This window comes from Nelusetta ayraudi, unplaced genomic scaffold (assembly GCF_046127955.1).
Source record: "Nelusetta ayraudi isolate G7.1 ecotype Tasmania unplaced genomic scaffold, CSIRO-AGI_Nayr_v1 ptg000115l, whole genome shotgun sequence".
Taxonomy (NCBI): Eukaryota; Metazoa; Chordata; class Actinopteri; order Tetraodontiformes; family Monacanthidae; genus Nelusetta; species Nelusetta ayraudi.
In genome coordinates this window covers 135001-152130 of record NW_027466165.1, presented here as the reverse complement: position 1 = coordinate 152130, position 17130 = coordinate 135001, and the positions used below count along the sequence as shown (strand labels likewise).

At 57.1% G+C, this 17130-nt stretch overlaps 3 protein-coding genes across 3 annotated transcripts in view; all 3 read right to left on the bottom strand.

Moving 5' to 3' along the window:
* Positions 1 to 579: 579 nt before the first annotated feature.
* Positions 580 to 3260, bottom strand: LOC142903673 (keratin, type I cytoskeletal 13-like). The gene is made up of 7 exons (XM_076049445.1): positions 2775 to 3260; positions 2609 to 2691; positions 2043 to 2199; positions 1596 to 1757; positions 1397 to 1522; positions 1069 to 1289; positions 580 to 749 (listed from the first exon to the last, which is right to left on the bottom strand). The coding sequence occupies exons 1-7, from the start codon at positions 3210 to 3212 to the stop codon at positions 710 to 712; spliced, it is 1227 nt and encodes a 408-aa protein (XP_075905560.1). The 5' UTR covers positions 3213 to 3260; the 3' UTR covers positions 580 to 709.
* A 4185-nt stretch (positions 3261 to 7445) lies between these two features.
* The window catches only part of LOC142903683 (uncharacterized), a 13998-nt gene continuing 4313 nt past the window's right edge, over positions 7446 to 17130 (bottom strand). The window contains exons 7-15 of the mRNA XM_076049458.1: positions 11236 to 11293; positions 10109 to 10172; positions 9322 to 9852; positions 9036 to 9118; positions 8801 to 8957; positions 8550 to 8711; positions 8269 to 8394; positions 7952 to 8175; positions 7446 to 7657 (exon numbers count right to left, since the gene is read on the bottom strand). Of these exons, the coding sequence (XP_075905573.1) occupies positions 7525 to 7657; positions 7952 to 8175; positions 8269 to 8394; positions 8550 to 8711; positions 8801 to 8957; positions 9036 to 9118; positions 9322 to 9852; positions 10109 to 10172; positions 11236 to 11293 (1538 nt within the window). The 3' untranslated portion in view covers positions 7446 to 7524. The remainder of the gene's footprint in view (positions 7658 to 7951; positions 8176 to 8268; positions 8395 to 8549; positions 8712 to 8800; positions 8958 to 9035; positions 9119 to 9321; positions 9853 to 10108; positions 10173 to 11235; positions 11294 to 17130) is intronic.
* On the bottom strand, positions 13663 to 16289 carry LOC142903674 (keratin, type I cytoskeletal 13-like). Its single transcript, XM_076049446.1, has 7 exons — positions 15870 to 16289; positions 15391 to 15473; positions 15016 to 15172; positions 14758 to 14919; positions 14390 to 14515; positions 14084 to 14304; positions 13663 to 13849 (listed from the first exon to the last, which is right to left on the bottom strand). The coding sequence occupies exons 1-7, from the start codon at positions 16206 to 16208 to the stop codon at positions 13792 to 13794; spliced, it is 1146 nt and encodes a 381-aa protein (XP_075905561.1). The 5' UTR covers positions 16209 to 16289; the 3' UTR covers positions 13663 to 13791.

The following is a 17130-nucleotide window of genomic DNA, read 5'->3' as shown; positions in this document are numbered from 1 at the left end:
GATGATGATGATGCTCCAGCTGCTCCTCGTGGAGATGTGATCTTTCAGGAGAGGTGAGTGGAAGCACAGAAGGTCCTCAACTCAGACAGGAAGTGTATGTGGCACCGCCACAATAATAGGCCTGCCACTAGTCCAGGAGTGGGTGGAGCCTATGCATTCACCTGTCCAGTTAAAAGAAAGAAAGAAAGGAGTTGGACTATTTCTTCTTTTTTTTAGACGTTATCGTTTGCGTCGCAGCCTTTGTGGGACTCAGTTGTGTGTTATTGTTTTGCGTTGTGTCGTTCTATTTGTGTGGACCATCAGGTTGAATATATTGTTGTGATTTGAATGAAGCCGTATCGCTCCTCTGCTTCGTGTCTGTTGCAAGTACTTCAACCTTTGGAAGAGACCGACAGACCCACGCATGAACACAAACATCTCCATGTGCAAAACAACTTGGGTTTCATTGTGTGAAGTGAGCGAGGTTAATCTTTGATCTGTTTGAGAGCAGGTGGTGATGGTGGACGTTGTTTCCTGCAGGTGCTGACGACCCGGAGCAGGTGAAGGAGAAGAAGAAGAAGAAGAAGAGGAGGAACTGAACACTTTCTCAGGTGGGCTTTATTTTTAATTTCACAGGAACCACAAGCTTCGTCCACGGGGCCCCTCCCCCTGTGGTCAGGTGGTCTGGTATGATTGGTCATCTGCAGGGGTTCACACAGGTTGCTGGAGCTCAGCTGGTCTCCACGGTGATGATCTTTGTCACTGAAGACCTGTAGAAAGACAGACAGGAAGTCAGGGCCGCTACTGCTGTGACATCACTTCCTGGAGACTCTGGAGCCTCTGGTCCCAGTGTGCCACTCCCAGGGCCCAATCAGGACTTGAGAGCTTCCTGGTTGTGACTGAAGCTGCTTCCATCTGGTTGTTCCTGGTTCCGACTGGTTTCTACTGCTTCCTATACTGGTTTCTACTAGTTTACATTGGTTCCTACTGGTTCCTACTGGTTCTGACTGGTTCCTACTGGTTCCTACTGATTCCTACACTGGGTTCTACTGGTTCTGACTGGTTTCTACTGGTTCGCTCTGGCCTTACGTGGAGCTCTCCCCGTCCATCAGCCTCCGGTACTCGGCGATCTCCATCTCCAGCCGGGTCTTGAGGTCCAGCAGCATCTGGTACTCTTGGCCCTGCCTCTCCAGGTCAGCCCTCAGCGCCACCAGCTGCTCCTCCAGCGACGTCACCTGCATCTGGTAGCCTGCTAGCATGTTAGAATAGCGGACCTGTATCTCGCCCAGCGTGGCCTCCAGAGAGGCTTTCTGAGAGAGAGAGAGAGAGAGAGAGAGAGAGAGAGAGTGTTGGCAGTGCTATTAGCGCCGCCTAGTGGGGGAGTAGATGGGGGCGGAGGGGCGGCAGACGTTCTCACCATGCTGAGCTGAGACTGCAGCTCGATCTCCAGCCCCTGCAGCTGCGACTTCACCTCCTTCACCTGCATGGTGGACGACTGCAGCGACTCCTCCACGACGGCCACCTCCTTGCTGACGACCTCCGACTGGGTGGGGGAGGGGCAGGAAGTGACGTCAATGACCCGCTCCTGCAAACGGTGGCCGACGAGGTGGTCTCACCTTGCCCTGGTACCACTGCTCCAGCTCCCTGCTGTTCTTGGCGGCGATGGCCTCGTAGTGCTCCCGGATCTCCTCCATCACCTTGGACAGGTCGGCCTGAGGGGAGGCGTCCACCTCCACGTTCACCTGGCCGCTCATCTGGGACCTCATGGCCAGCAGGTCCTGCAGGAGGAGGAGGAGGAGGAGGAGGAGGTCAGGGAGGTCAGGGAGGTCAGGGAGTACTGAATAAGAACACATTATGGAATCACTTGGACCGTGGATTTTATTCTTCCAGCAACCTTCCTCAGCAAGTACAGCAGAAACACAATGGTAACACAAGTGTCTCTTACACACACACACACACACACACACACACACACACACACACACACACACAACTGGTGTCAGTGTCGTGGTACTGGCACGTAGAGAACTCCACCCTGGTACCAGCACAGACACACCACCCACCTCCTCGTGGTTCTTCTTCATGCTCTCCAGCTCCTCCCTCAGGGAGTCGATCTGCATCTCCAGGTCGGTCTTGGCCATGCCCAGATCTCCCAGCACCCCCTTCAGCCCGGCGATGTCGGCCTCCACAGACTGGCGCATCGCCAGCTCGTTCTCGTACCTGCGGGTCCCGGCGGGGGGAGGGGCGTGTGAGGAAACGGCAGCTCTGATTGGCTCTGAGCACCCATAGATCGCTGTCGTTCGTCCTCCACATGCTTAGTAACAAGCAGCCGCCAGCAGAGGGCGCTGCTCTAGAAGGAATGTGAGTCTGTTTCCTCCCTGGATATCAGCTGTGTTTGCATCTAAACAGAGATATTAATGTGTGTGTGTGTGTGTGTGTGTGTGTGTGTGTGTGTGTGTGTGTGTGTGTGTGTGTGTGTGTGTGTGTGTGTGAAGAATGAATGAAGAGACTATGTTGTCATTTTCTACTGTTTCTTGGTTGGGTTGCTGAGCCGTGGGGTTGATTCAGTGTAGATGGGTGGTGAGCCATAGTGTGAGGTGGTGTGAGGAGGGTGGGCGGAGCCTCTGACTTGGTTCTGAAGTCGTCCGCGGCCAGCTTGGCGTTGTCCACGGCCAGCACCACGGCGGCGTTGACCGCGACGGCGCCCTGGACCTGGAGAACCAGAGAGGGTCAGTGGTGGTGGTGGTGGTGGTGGGGGGGGGGGGGGGGGTCAGAGAGGTGAAAGGTCAGCTCACCTTCCCCTGCAGTTCACTAATGGTGCTGAAGAAGGCGCTGTAGTCGCGGGCAGCAGGTCCCACGCGGCCGGCCAGCAGCTCCTGGATCTTCAGCTCCAGCTGGCCGTTGGCCTGCTCCAGCGAGGCCACCTTGGCCAGGTAGGAGGCCAGGCGCTCGTTCAGGTTCTGCATGGTGAACTTCCCGTTGCCCACCATCATGTCATCCGCCGCCGCCGAGCCGAAGCCTCCGCCGCCGCCGAAGCCGCCGCCGCCACCACCGCCGCTGAGGCTGCCGAAGCCAAACCCTGCACCTGCACCTGCACCTGCAGAGAAGGTCCTGCCGGCCTGCGACACCCTCACGCCACCTGTGGCTCCGGACACGCTGTAGGAGCTCATGCCGGGACGGCCCAGGCTGCGGCTGGCACCGCCCACTGAGACCCGGCTGGTGAACATGGCCATGAAGATGATGAAGAGGGGCAGCTGGTCTGTGTCGTCGGGGGAAGAGAGAGTGAGGAGAGGGGCCGTCGGGGTGCCGACTTTAAAGGGCCGCGGGGTGGGTAGGGCTTGAGAGGCCACGCCCCCACCCCCACCGCCCCAGCACAGGAATGCAACTGCACGGAAACTCTGGCAGTAAAAGATCTCAAAAAAAATATATGATGAAAAAGTTTATGGCCTCCGTCTTCCTTCCCGCGTGCTGATTGGTCCAGGTGTGGTGTTTGGCCCCACCCCTCTCTCCCTCCCTCCTCAGCTCACCTTGGGAACCCAAAAACACACAGAAACATCCTGGAGGGATTTTCTTTTTTTCTTTTTTTAACTCTTTGAATTATTGTACCTTGTTGCTTTTGTGAAGATGAACTTTGATTGTTGTGATCCCCCTGAGATTCTCCTGTTTCCCCTTCAGCAGCACAACCTGAGGGACATCGTCATGGACACCAAACACACCACAGCACTGCTCAAGGTGTGTGTGTGTGTGTGTGAGAGAGAGAGTGACAGGTTGTGTTGCAGTTCCAATGTCAAAGCAGCTGAAGGTGTTTTAGACAGCGGAGGTCCACCCTGCATGGCACCCCTGCAGGTCTTCAGTGACCCGGTCATCTGTAGTCCATGCACCACGCTGTTATTCACGTTGTACAGTCTGCAACTATAAATCTTCATCTTGTCCTTCAGCCGTGGTGGCACCAGGATCTCCGGGCTGAGTTCAGTCTGAGAGGCTCTCAGGTTCTTATCCAAGCACAGGACGCCTGTGTGGTAAGTTCAGTGTTAGACCTGCTGGCGGCTAGCTAGCGGCTAGCGGCTAGCCGCAAGCTAGCCACTAGCTAGCCTCGGCATCGCAGACTCCACATCTGATTGTCTGTCTCAATTGACGGTGGTGCCTTCACTGACGGTGGTGCCTTCACTGACGGTGGTGCCTTCACTGACCGTGGTGCCTTCACTGACTGTGGTGCGTTCAGTGACCGTCGTGCCTTCACTGACTGTGGTGCCTTCACTGACCGTGTTGCCTTCACCGACCGTGGTGCCTTAACCGACCGTGGTGCCTTCACTGACTGTGGTGCGTTCAGTGACCGTGGTGCCTTCACTGACTGTGGTGCGTTCAGTGACCGTGGTGCCTTCACTGACTGTGGTGCGTTCAGTGACCGTGGTGCCTTCACTGACTGTGGTGCCTTAACTGACCGTGGTGCCTTCACCGACCGTGGTGCCTTCACTGACCATGGTGCCTTCACTGACTGTGGTGCGTTCGCTCAATTTCAACTTGACCTGATTCGTGCGTTAGGACCTTCATTTGCAGATGGAGACAGCAGACGTGATGAAGACGATCACACGTGACAGTCAAACATGCAATCAGACATAACAGTTAATTGACCGTGGTGGTGCGTTCACTGACAGCCAATGGGAGGCTGCAGTGTTGATTCTGAAGGCCTCAGACAGATCTCATGGAACCTGGCAACACAATCCAGCCCCAATATGATTGGATAAAACCTCCACCTGTAATACACAACAATGGAAGCAGCGCCACCTGTGGGTGTAATGGAACGCCAAATGACAGCGGCGGAGAAAAACTTTATTTTCATGTTTCTGGGAAAATGTGTTTTTTTTCTCAGAGTGTCGAGGCCAGCAGAGAAGAACCTCGCTGGCCTGGACGGGTTCCTCCTCTCGATGTACCGCTTTCCCAGGGAAAGGGGGCGTGGCCTCAGGTGTCGTATCACCGCTCCCTACAACTGGAATGCTGTTGACTTTGGGCCTCGGCCAGGTTCTTATAAAACTGATAAATCACCGCTGACAAGCTGTCAGGACCGAGGACGCTGCCCTGAGGGACGCCAGGTAGGACACACACCCACACACCCACACACCTTTCCTCCCCCTGGTTGATTGGTTATTCAGCAAACTTTGCTTTTTTTCCCACTGACATCTGTGCTATGCTATGCTCAGTGAAGAAGATCTGAGAAGATCGGATGTGCAGGTGATGCCTGGGGGGCAGGGGGTCTGACGGGCCAGGTGATCCATGGGTGGTCACATGACGCAGCCTGCAGCCGTGGCTCCGCCCACCTCTGCTGGTTCCTGCTGCCTCAGGACTGTTGGAAGGGCTCCAGGTCCAGGTTCCTGGGGTCCAAGGTTTTGCCGAAGCTGATGAAGGTGGTTGAGAGGGTCGTTCCAAGGTGAGATTCCCCCTGAGGTTCTGCTGAAGCTCCGCCCCCTCAGAACCAGCAGTGTGCAGCTGAACCGTCGTTCAATGGACGGAGTCACAAAATGACTCAGAATCGAGTGAGTCAGAACTTCTCCAGTGTGTCTTTACTCCAGCTGACTGGAGGTCACCTGACTGGAGGTCTGGTCAGGTCAGGGTTAACTGGTTGAACGTTGAAATCCTGCAGGGACTGTGTGTGTGTGTGCGTGTCTCTGTGTGTCCTGGTTGGTGTTTATGAGCAGTAGATCCAGTAGTTCCAGGACGCTGATCAGTCATCAGGTAACGACAGATTGATGCTCCTCTCAGTGGAACGGGTTCTTACTGGTGCTGCGGCTCCAGATCACCACCAACCCGACCTGGCGGACTGCAGCGGCACCAGCTGAGACCGGCCCACCTGATTGGTCGCACGGCGGCTGCTGCGCAGCACCACCTGTTGGTGAGAATGCAGTGATGGTCGTTGGTGTTTGTGTCAGAGGTCAAAAAGGTCACAAGACACGGCTGGTAGTCTGCTATATATATTAGCATGCTAACACAGCACTGAGGGAGATGAGGCTACTGTGTTAGCTTAGCACGACGCAGCCTCGGACTCGGTGGTTTTGAGGGTGTTGCAGTTCCCTCAGGGTGATGGGGGGGGCGCTGTGCTGCTGGATTAGCTCTTTGACAGGGCGCTAAGCCTCGCCGCAGGCTCTTGGCTCAGGCATGGTTGGCACACTGGACACGCCTCCTACCCCACCCTCTGCTTTATGAGCGCTAATCTCAGTAAACCGGCTGTCAATCATCTCGCTCAAGAGACAAAGTGGCCCTGTCAGGTGCGCTGGCTCCGCCCCCTGCAGGAGACACAGTGGCCGTGTCTCAATTCAGGGTCTGTACCCTTCGCTCAGGGTCTGCGTTCTTCGAGGACCCGGCCCAGAAGGACGGACCAAACTCAATCCTTACATTTATACGCAGTGTCTTTGCCAGCAGATGGCGCTAATTTCAGCCTCAGACTTCCCAGGATCCCAGGATGCTTTGCAGCAGCAGAGCAAAGCATCCTGGGATACAGCAGGAGGTGAAGGACAGTAGCGGTGCATCCTTGGAATGGGCTAAAACGAGGGCGCATTCCCAGGACGCATTTGGAGCGTCCTAAGCACCCTTGGGAAGTGGGAGGAGCCTTCACGCAGTGCTGCGACCGAACTTCCTTTCTAAATGCGTCCTTCAAGGATGCAGAGCCTGAACTGAGACACAGCACTGCACAGCAGCCTGATGGAGGTCATGTGACCATGAGGAGAGAAGAACCTGGGTTAGCATCGCTGCTAACACCTGCAGGCTGAGTGTGTGTGTGTGTGTGTGTGTGAGTGTGTGTGTGTGCGTGTGTGTGTGTGTGTGTGTGTGTGTGCGTGTGCGCACCTTGCCCCCCCCCTGACCCGGCCCCTCCCCCCCACCAGGCTTTCGGCCTCTCCCTTCACCTGCGGCAGCTGGTTGTGTAACACTGCCGTCATGGTGTGTGTGTGTGTGTGTGTGTGTGTGTGTGTGTGTGTGTGTGTGTGTGTGTGTGTGTGTGTGTGTGTGTGTAACTGTGGCTGCAGGTGTGTGTTGGTACAACACACACAGGTACACCTGTCGCACGACTGCACCCTCAGCACACATCTCAACTCTGTGACCCTCGTAGTCACATGACGCCACTGTTGCTCCGCCCCCAGGTCATATTGGACTGAGGTGTGTGTGTGTGTGTGTGTGTGTGTGTTTATGTGTGTGTGTTTTTATGTGTGTGTGTGTGTGCGCGACAGAGACGCTGCTCCAGTCAGTGTGTGGCCAGCAGGGGGCAGCATCACCACAGGCTCTTCTCTCAGTTCCCTGTCAGAGATACTGTCATTGTTTTTTGGTCGTGGAGGCTGAACTAAAGTCACACTGACCTCTGACCCCTGAACTGACCTCCAGGTCATCGGCTGACCTTTATTTATCGATTTTATTATTTTTTTATCTGAAAGGTTTGTCGAGTGGTTTTATTCATTGGAACAGAAACACAAACACACACACAAGCTTCATCTCAGCCTCTGCTTTATGCTTTATTCTTCTCGTGTGTGAAGGTGGGAGTGCGAGTGCGCCCCCTGCTGCTCAGAGGATGGCGGCGCGGGAGGAGGAGGAGGAGGAGGAGGAGGACACCACCTTCCCGTCGACCATGGTCTCCACCACCGTCACCGTGCGCTTGGTGGTGGTCGAGGAGGACGAGGAGGACAAGGCGGACGAGCTGCGGACCAATCAGAGAGCAGCACGGTCACAAGTCATGGAGAAGGATCATCAGAAGGGACACTGCTGTAGCACCAAACTACGGCCCGGGGGCCATGGGTGGTTCTGGGTGGTTCTACGTGGTTCTACGTGGTTCTAAGACACTGATTTGGTTGCAGCTTTGCTTCCTTTTCCAGTGACATCACAGCAACATGTTTCCTCCACCAAAGCACTGCATCCACCTGCTGCTGCTCCGCCCCCCCCCCACTGTACCACCCAGTGTGACCCAGCAGTCAGACGGTGATCTTCCTCTCACCTGCTGATGGATTCTCCGTCCAGGAGCCTCCGGTACTCTGCGATCTCCATCTCCAGCCGGGCCTTGATGTCCAGCAGCATCTGGTAGTCCCGCCCCTGCCGCTCCAGGTCGGCCCTCAGCGACACCAGCTGCTCCTCCAGCGACGTCACCTGCATCTGGAAGCCGCTGAGCTGCATGGCGTAGCGGTTCTGGGTCTCCATCAGGCTGGATTCCAGGGAGGCTTTCTGCAACGAGCAGAAGGAAGAAGGCTCGCTGCTTCAGCTGCGCTGCCGGTGCTGTCCTGCGGGTGTCACTGTGGCGCCGCGGCTCACACTCACCAGGCCCAGCAGCGACTGCAGCTCGATCTCCAGCGACTGCATCGTGCGTTTGACCTCGGTGATCTCGCTGCGGGACGTCTGCAGCGTGACCGTCTGGGTGACCACCTCCTTGTTCAAGGCCTCCGTCTACACACACACACACACACACATACAGGTGTATATGACCAAGAGGGGACAGTTGTGTTTGCGAGCCGAGGGAGGACCTGATGACGTGCTTATTGAGGAGAATGGAAGCAAACTAAATTCAACGCAGCCACAGGAAGTGATGTCACCGTCCTCACCTTGGTGTTGAACCAGCCCTGCAGCTCCTTCTGGTTCTTGGCGGTCACGGCCTCGTAGTGCTCGCGGATCTCAGCCATGACCTTGGTCAGGTCCTGACCCGGTGCCGCGTCCACCTCCACGTGCACCTGGCCGCTCATCTGGGAGCGTATGGACAGCAGCTCCTGCAGGGGGCGACACAGAGCCAGTGAGTGAGTGAGTGGTCAGTCAGGGGAGGGGCAGGACGGTGGTGGTGGGTGGGGGGGGGGGGCACCTCCTCGTGGTTCTTCTTGAGGAAGATGAGCTCCTCCCTCAGGCCTTCGATCTGCAACTCCAGGTCGGTGCGGCACAGCGTCAGCTCGTCCAGGACCCTCCTCAGCCCGGCGATGTCGGCCTCCACCGACTGACGCATGGACAGCTCGTTCTCGTACCTGCAGGGGGAGAGAGGGGGCGGGGTTAGTGTGTCGGGGGACCGCGGCCGACTCTGGGTGGGCGGGGCTCCCACTCACTTGGTCCTGAAGTCGTCGGCGGCCAGTCTGGCGTTGTCGATGCTGAGGTGGATGGCGCCGTTGGCCCTCAGGGCGCCCTGGATCTGGGGGGTGGGGGGAGAGAGAGAGTGGGGGGGTGAACAGGAAGTGACATCACACAAGAAGGAGGAGGAAGAGAAGGAGCGGAGTTTAGAAACCAGAGACAGCTGGGCAGGAGGGAGGAAGTTGGAGCAGAGCCGCAGCAGCAGCCTGCGTCAGTCAACAGGAAGTGACATCACCGGCGCAGGAAGGAAGAGGTTCCGCTCACCTTGCCGGTCATGTCAGCGATGGTGCTGAAGAAGGCGGTGTAGTCCCTGGTGGCCGGGCCCACGCGGCTCTCCACGAACTGGCGGATCTTCAGCTCCAGCTCGGCGTTGGCCTTCTCCAGCGTGTGCACCTTGGCCAGGTAGGTGGCCAGGCGGTCGTTCAGGTTCTGCATGGTGAACTTCTCGTTGCCGATGACGTTCTCGCTGCCTCCGCCGGCGCTGTAGCTGTAGGAGGAGGAGAAGCCGCCGCCGCCGCCGCCCATCCCCCCGGCGCTCAGCAGGGAGCTGGAGGAGATGCGGGTGCCGCCGGAGCTGGCGCCTCCGTAGACGCTGTGGGCCCGCCCCTGGATCAGGCCGCCGCCGTAGCCGCCGCCGCCCATGGACATCATGCTGGTACCGCCCACGGAGGACCTGATGGAGCCGCTGCTGGAGCGCATGGTGATGCTGCGGGAGGACATGGTGGAGCTTCTGGCTGCAGAAGTGGAGAGTGAGGAGCCGCAGCTGCCGCCGCCTCCTTTTAAAGCAGCCGTCCGTCACACCTGAGGGCAGGCGAGGCGGCAGGTATGCAGGGGGCGGGGCCGGGAAGAATGTAACCTTTCGCTTAATCCGCCGGAGCTGCCGCTGAAGTATCGGCTGCGTGATAGCAGAGCGCCACGGGCGGAGCGTGACCTTTAGGCGGCGCCGTCTGGTGTCGACATCCTGGCACTGCGGCCAATCAGAGTGCGGGACCGGGTGGGCGGCAGGACGGCAGGACGGCAAGTCCCGGCAAGAACCCCAGTTAAATGTCACCTGCTGTGGAACAGGTGTGGCACCAAAGGTCACCGTGGAGGAGAACAAGACACAGCGCCCCCACCTGGACAGGACAGGACACCCAGGAGCAGGAACAGCAGGAACAGCAGGAGTGAGAGAAGGAGAGCAAGGAGAAGAAACCTCAACTGGACAGCAAGTAAATAATCAGAATGAGACAGACAGTCAGTCAGACAGACAGACGTCCCTCACCATACCTGGGTGGAGTCACACACACACACACACACACACACACACACTCAGTGGTGTGTGAAGGCTTCTGTGTGTTGACTTGTTGCTTGGGCAGGAAGCTGCTTGCTGCTGTGACTGCTGCTCTCAGTAAAGTTGTCCTGAATGAAAGCTTCACTCTTGACTTGGGGTGCAACGCTTTCATAATTTGGTGTACGATTGTAGTCTGAGAAAAAAACTATTATTATTATTATAGACATAACACAGGTGTCGCCAAACTTTATTTGCAATGGGCCACATGACAGAACTGCATCGTGTCGGCGGGCCACGGTTCGTTGGGGGGCGGGGTTGCTGGTTGGAAATTGCGCTAACGTCCCGGCATTTTTCTTTTTTTTTTTTTGGACCGCTGTCGCGCTACGCTAACGTGCAGCCAAAGTTTCGTTGGGCCGGACAGAATAAACCAAGTCTGACTGTATGGTGGGATTTCCCTTTAGAACAGCAAAACATTAACGTCCTTCTTGTAGCCAAAACGCTCCCACACTGCCGACCTCAGACGGTTTGGGTTTTTTTTTTGGTGGAAAGAGGTCGTCTGCCATTAGCTCTGTTCTGACGTAGCCACCATGTTTAGCTAGCTGAGCTCCCACCACTACAAGAAACGTGTGTGTGTTGTGGTACACCCGCTAAATGGGCCGTGCGGAAACAAAGAGACAAAGGGAACGTCCCGGCTTCATTTTGCGCCGCATGGGAGTTTAAACTGACGGACTGTTGTGAGCAGAGATAACCGGTTTTGCTGAACGCCGCGGTTAAATTAACCGCGGTTTTAAACGTTAACGTTTAAAACCGCTGTTAATTTAACCGCAACGTTTAAAACCGCGGTTAATAGTAAAACCGGTTAACCGCTGCACCCCTACTCTTGACCTGTGCTGCTTTGCTCCCCTCACCTCCTGGAGATGACCTGGACCTGGACCTGGACCTGGACCTGAGCGTGTGAGTGGTGTTCTGCAGCCGGTGTTGGTCCGGAGAGCCGTCCTCCACCCCTGCTTCAGAACATCAGCAGCTTTCGTCCAATCCAAGGTCTCCAGCAGGGAACCTGCCAACCAGGAGAAGGTTCTGACCCAACTTCAGACCAACCCTGTGGAACTGAGGTCAAAGGTCAGAGAGCTCTGCACTCCTGACCTCGCACCGAATGCCACCCTCCTCCTTCCAAATCACTCGTCACGCTCCGCCGTCGCGGTCACCTGCTCCCTGCAGGGCGGCGCCGTTCAGCTGGAGCCGCTCCGGGGTGTAGCCCCGCCCACCGGGGCCTCGGCGCTTTGTGAATCCCCTCCCGGTCATTTTTCAACTTTGCGCGGTCCCAGAATGTGCGTGTGGTCCCCTGCTCAGTGACCGGTTCCCTTCAGCACCGGTTGGCCCGGCCGGTCCGGTCTGGAAGTCATGCAGGAGGTTCTGAAGTATCTCATTTTGACTTTGCACATGAGTTCTTCCCACATTGGCCTACTGCTGTGTTTACGCCCTTCCTGTGCACACTGTTTCCCAGCATTGGTCTGTCCTAATAATGATGTTGACGTCTACCTCACATTTCCTGATGTCCAGCTCCCCGACTTCAGCAGAGCTCAGCATGGGTCAGTCATAATTCATAGGAGGAAGCCTTCTGCAGTAGACTGCATCCTTTGTATCAGCGGGGGGTCGAGGACCACCCAGCTCTCTGCAAAGAGGAGAAGAACCTGAGACCTGCATGAGGAAGAACCTTGAGACCTCCATCCGTCTACACGCTCACTTCCTGCTGCGTTCCACTGCTGAGGTTGATCTGTGGAGCCCCCGCTGGTCACATGACCGCACCGTCCCCACACGCAGCTGCGCTGGGAGGCCCAGGCGGGTTGCTACTGAACAGAGCCGTTAGCCTGGCTAGCCCAGCTGGAGCTAGCAGTGAGATTCCTCCCTCATGACGACCTCTGAGAGGTTCGGCCCAATCAGATCCAATCGGCTTGAAGGGTTCTGGTTTTAGGGGGTTTTCAGGTTCTACGCTTCTCCTCCGAGCGCCGGTTCAGTCGGAGGCCCGGCGTCTCGGCGAAACCTCGACAGAAGGAGGACCGGGTCTTCAGCGTGGCGGGAGAGCCGGTCCTCCTGGTTCTGTGGGGCCGAGAGCGGCACTGAGTGACGGCTGCTGGATGGGCTCCAGCGTCCCGTCGGGTGCTGAGTGATGGAGGAGGAGGAACCAGAAGAACCAGCTGCAGAGGAATGATGTGTTTGCAGCCAGCCATTGTTTTTTTCCAGCTTGTTTAAACTGGCCAACCTGGCAGAGTTGATGAATGAGGAAGCAACACAACAGCTGCAGTGTGTGTGTGTGTATGTGTGTGTGTGTGTGTGTGTGTGTGTGTGTGTGTTGTTATTCTGCGGAAGGTCACGCACACACACACACACCAGGTATCGCTTCAGCTCCTCTGGCCACGCCTCTGTTTTCTGGACGCTTTCTTGAGAGGACGCAGAGAGGCGGAGCTCTGTGGCGCCCCCTGCAGACGCTCACCGCTCACGACTCCTCCGGGCCCCTTGCTTGAGCAGCAGCAGGCTGCAAACACAGTGCTAAACAAGCCACTCTCAGCCTCCTGACTGCAGGACGCAGGTCTCAACCAGGCAGCACCTCAGTTGCATCACAGGGGGGCGCTCTCCACCAGCCAGGAGCCGCTTCCTGCTTTTCACTGACGGGACCTGCCGCTGGGCCGCCACACGGTGGTCACGGCAGGTACTGCAGCGGGCGCTGGAGACGGTCAGCGTGCCGGGAGGTCAGAGCATGGTTGCAGAAGTCAGGCTGTTGTCCGTCAGGAGGGGTCAGTGAGGAGAGCTTCCTGTGGACCAGCTGACCGTCTGGTCCAATGGCTGGAGATGTTGCCCTGGTCAGCGTGAAGGAAGATGTTTTCCATCACACGACCCAGCGGGGACCTCACATTCTGCTCAATGACAGCCGAGAGCCTCCTGGTGTCTCCTACCGTTGGCAACCCGCAGGTGGGCACCTGTCAGCTGGCACCTGTCTGCTGGCACCTGTCTGCTGGCACCTGTCTGCTGGCACCTGTCTGCTGGCACCTGTCTGCTGGCACCTGTCTGCTGGCACCTGTCTGCTGGCACCTGGTGCCAGGTGAGCTGGTGGGTGTCAGTGGAGAACCGATCCCAGCAGTGGTGCAGCCCAGCCAGCCACTGGAGCCACTGCAGCAGTTTATTGATGTGATTTAGTCTTTATTAGGTCATCATAGTGAGTCAACCACCAGGTTCACAAACTGCTCTCTGGCTCCGCCCTGTGGCCAGCACGTGAAAGCTTTTATTTCCTGAGCTACTGTCGGTGTGACAGACAGACAGACAGAGAGACAGACGCTGAGTTTCAGCCATTCAGGAAAACATTTTATTGGTGCGTTTCTGCCGACGGCGGTGGTGTCTTCTCCTGCAGGGGGCGTGTTCTCCTGCAGGGGGCGTGTTCTCCTGCTCACTCCAGGGGCGTGTTCTCCTGCTCACTCCACCTCCTCCACGATCTCCTTGGTGATGATGAGCGCTCTGGTCTTGGTGGAGCTGGAGGAGACACAGACACACAGGTGGATGAAAGCAACTTCCTGGTTGTGACTGGTGACCCCAGCTGGTTCCTACTGGTTCCTTCTGGTTCCTACTGGCTCTGACTGCTTTGAACTGGTTCCCACTGGTTTCTACTAGTTCCCACTGGTTCCCACTGGTTTCTACTGATTGCTATCCGTCCCCACTGGTTCCCACTGGTTCCCACTGGTTTCTGCTGGTTCGCTCGGGCCTTACGTGGTGAACTCCCCGTCCAGCAGCCTCCGGTACTCGGCGATCTCCATCTCCAGCCGGGTCTTGATGTCCAGCAGCATCTGGTAGTCCTGGCCCTGCCTCTCCAGGTCGGCCCTCAGCGACACCAGCTGCTCCTCCAGCGACGTCACCTGCACCTGGTAGCCGGCTAGCATGTTAGCGTAGCGGGCCTGCGTCTCTTGCAGGGTTCCCTCCAGAGAGGCTTTCTGAGGGGGGGAGAGAGAGTGGAGTGAGCAGCTGATTGGGCGGGAGCACTGAGGGGGCGGGGCCAGGGCTCCGGGCTCCACCCACCATGCTGAGCTGCGCCTGCAACTCGATCTCCAGGCCCTGCAGGGTGCGCTTGACCTCTGTGACCTCGCTGCGGGTAGACTGCAGGCTCTCGGTGCTGACGACCACCTCCTTGTTGAGCTCCTCTGTCTGGACACACAAACACACACACACACACAATGTCAACAACAACAACAACAACAACAACAGGTTTCTCAGAAAGACTCTGGAGGTCAGCTGACCACTGTCATGTGACACACACTGCTGTCGGATCCACAATCTGCAGGTGATTGGTTGTGGATCCAACAGCAGCGACTGTGTGGCCAGTAGCGGAGGCAGTTGCAGTTCCACACTCTGCCACCAGATGCTGCCAGAAGGTTCCTCCTGCTCACCTTGGACTGGAACCAGTTCTCCACCTCCCGTCGGTTCTTGTTGGCCACCGTCTCGTAGTGGTCCCTGATGGAGGCCATGACGGACGCCAGGTCCTCCTGCGGAGAAGCTTCCACCTCCACATTCACCTGGCCCCCCATCTGGGCCCTGAGAGCCAGCAGGTCCTGCAAGGCACAGACACATCCACCAGAGGGCGAGTCAGCTTCAGCTGTGTGATGTTGTTGTTGTCGTTGCTGTTGTTGTGTTTTGGCGGCGCTCACCTCCTCGTGGTTCTGCTTCAGGTGGATGAGTTCGTCCCTCAGGGCTTCGATCTGCATCTCCAGGTCGGACCGGCCCAGCGTCAGCTCGTCCAGGACCCTCCTCAGCCCGGCGATGTCGGCCTCCACCGACTGACGCATGGCCAGCTCGTTGTCGAACCTGCAACCCAGCAGCCACAACACACGTCAGGACAGCGCCAGGGGCCCTCTGGTGGCGGGAGAGGGGACTGCAGCGTCACCGACCGTGACTACAGATCTTTTATTCTTATCATTTTAATCATTGTTGCAGGTGACATCACACACGGTACAGATTATAGCCTCGCGATGCCGTTCGACTCGTTCGAGTCGTGACCTGATGAATCGGCTGCTTCGACTCACTTGACTTTGAAGTCATCGGCGGCCAGCTTGGCGTTGTCGACGGCCAAGTAGAGGGCGCCGTTGGTGCGGGTGGCGTCCAGGATCTGAGGCAGGAGGAGAACCCGGTCAGAACCAGAACGGCAAGAACCGTGTGAGGTCTGCGACGGAGCAGGAAGTGGCAGCAGGGACGTGGGCGTGGCCACACAGCTGCGGTGGTTTCAAACAGGATGTTGTGACGCAACTCGTGTGTGTAGATGTCTGTGTAGATGTCTGTGTGTGTGTGTGTGTGTGTGTGTGTGTGTGTGTGTGTGTAAAAGGTGAATGGAGCAGAAGTACTGCTGCAGGGTGTGGCTGCACCTGCAACTCAGCACAGCAGCTGCAGGTCAGTGAGTCAGTGAGTCAGTGAGTCAGTGAGGACAAAGAGGTGCCAGCAGGTGGCTGAAGGAGTTGGTAACAGGTCGAGGTACCAGGAGGTGGTACCAGGAGGGTATTAGAGGTACCTGGTTCTGCAGGTTTCCGATCACAGCCATGTAGGCGCTGCAGTCGTGGCCCTCAGGCTTGGTCTTGCTGTCCAGGAAGTTCCTGATCTTCAGCTCCAGCTCGGCGTTGGCCGCCTCCAGCTTGCGGACCTTCTCCAGGTAGGAGGCCAGGCGGTCGTTCAGGTTCTGCATGGTGGCCTTCTTGTTGTCCAGGGCGTCGGACAGGTCGAAGCCCGAGGCGGCTGAGGAGAAGCTCCTGGGTGCGTAGGCGCTGGAGATACGGACCCCGGCGCCGCCCGAGCCGGCGTAGACGCTGGGGGCCTTGAAGGAGGTGAGGCGGCTCTGTCTGAAGGTGGACATGGTGCTGGTTCCGCTGGTTCTCCTGGTCCTGCTGGTGCTGCTGGTCCTGCTGGTCCTGCTGGTCCTGCTGGTCCTGCTGGTCCTGCTGCTCTGGGTCGGGAGGAGACGGTGACCAGCGGCTCTGACTCGCTGCTTTTTAAAGGCACGAAGGTGAGGGAGGGCTTCCTGTCGGAGCTCCTGGGGCGAGCGACAGGATGACACTGAAAGAGGAATGTTGGCTCCGCCCACCCTGAGCGACACAACAGCTTGTTTGACAAACTGTCTTATCTCACCTGGACCCCTCCCCCACCTCCTCTCCCCCAGGGCTGGATTCCACTGGGCATGCTCAGATACGTCCCTCATTCCTGCCATTTAAGCACCATGAGGCCCCAGCTGGAGGTCCTGGAGACCCTGAAGACTGAGGCCCCAGAAGGTCAGAGAGTCAAGGAGGTGGGTCTCCTTCAGACCGCTCTGTCAAGGAGCTGTTCAGGCCGCTGAATCTTCAGATCCTGAGGTGATTCAGGTGTTCAGGTCACTGAATCTTCAGATCCTGAGGTGATTCAGGTGTTCAGGTCACTGAATCTTCAGATCCTGAGGTGATTCAGGTGTTCAGATCACTGAATCTTCAGATCCTGAGGTGATTCAGGTGTTCAGGTCACTGAATCTTCAGATCCTGAGGTGATTCAGGTGTTCAGATCACTGAATCTTCAGATCCTGAGGTGATTCAGGTGTTCAGTTCACTGAATCTTCAGATCCTGAGGTGATTCAGATGTTCAGGTCACTGAATCTTCAGATCCTGAGGTGATTCAGGTGTTCAGTTCACTGAATCTTCAGATCCTGAGGTGATTCAGGTGTTCAAACAGAGACACAAAGTCTTATTGGGTTGATTTCCCTGCGCAGTTTCAGTCAACAAACACAACAAAGCGAAAAGCAACGGCAGGTG

What these genes read in the sequence shown, in the direction of transcription:
- LOC142903673 (XM_076049445.1), bottom strand. Translation starts at nt 3,212, where the DNA reads ATGGCCATGTTCACCAGCCGGGTCTCAGTGGGCGGTGCCAGCCGCAGC. An exon ending in TTAGTGAACTGCAGGGGAAG is followed by an intron (nt 2,692 to 2,774) that starts GTGAGCTGACCT and finishes CTGGTTCTCCAG; the next exon opens with GTCCAGGGCGCCGTCGCGGT. An exon ending in GCGGACGACTTCAGAACCAA is followed by an intron (nt 2,200 to 2,608) that starts GTCAGAGGCTCC and finishes CGGGACCCGCAG; the next exon opens with GTACGAGAACGAGCTGGCGA.
- LOC142903674 (XM_076049446.1), bottom strand. Translation starts at nt 16,208, where the DNA reads ATGTCCACCTTCAGACAGAGCCGCCTCACCTCCTTCAAGGCCCCCAGC. An exon ending in TCGGAAACCTGCAGAACCAG is followed by an intron (nt 15,474 to 15,869) that starts GTACCTCTAATA and finishes CTCCTGCCTCAG; the next exon opens with ATCCTGGACGCCACCCGCAC. An exon ending in GCCGATGACTTCAAAGTCAA is followed by an intron (nt 15,173 to 15,390) that starts GTGAGTCGAAGC and finishes GCTGGGTTGCAG; the next exon opens with GTTCGACAACGAGCTGGCCA.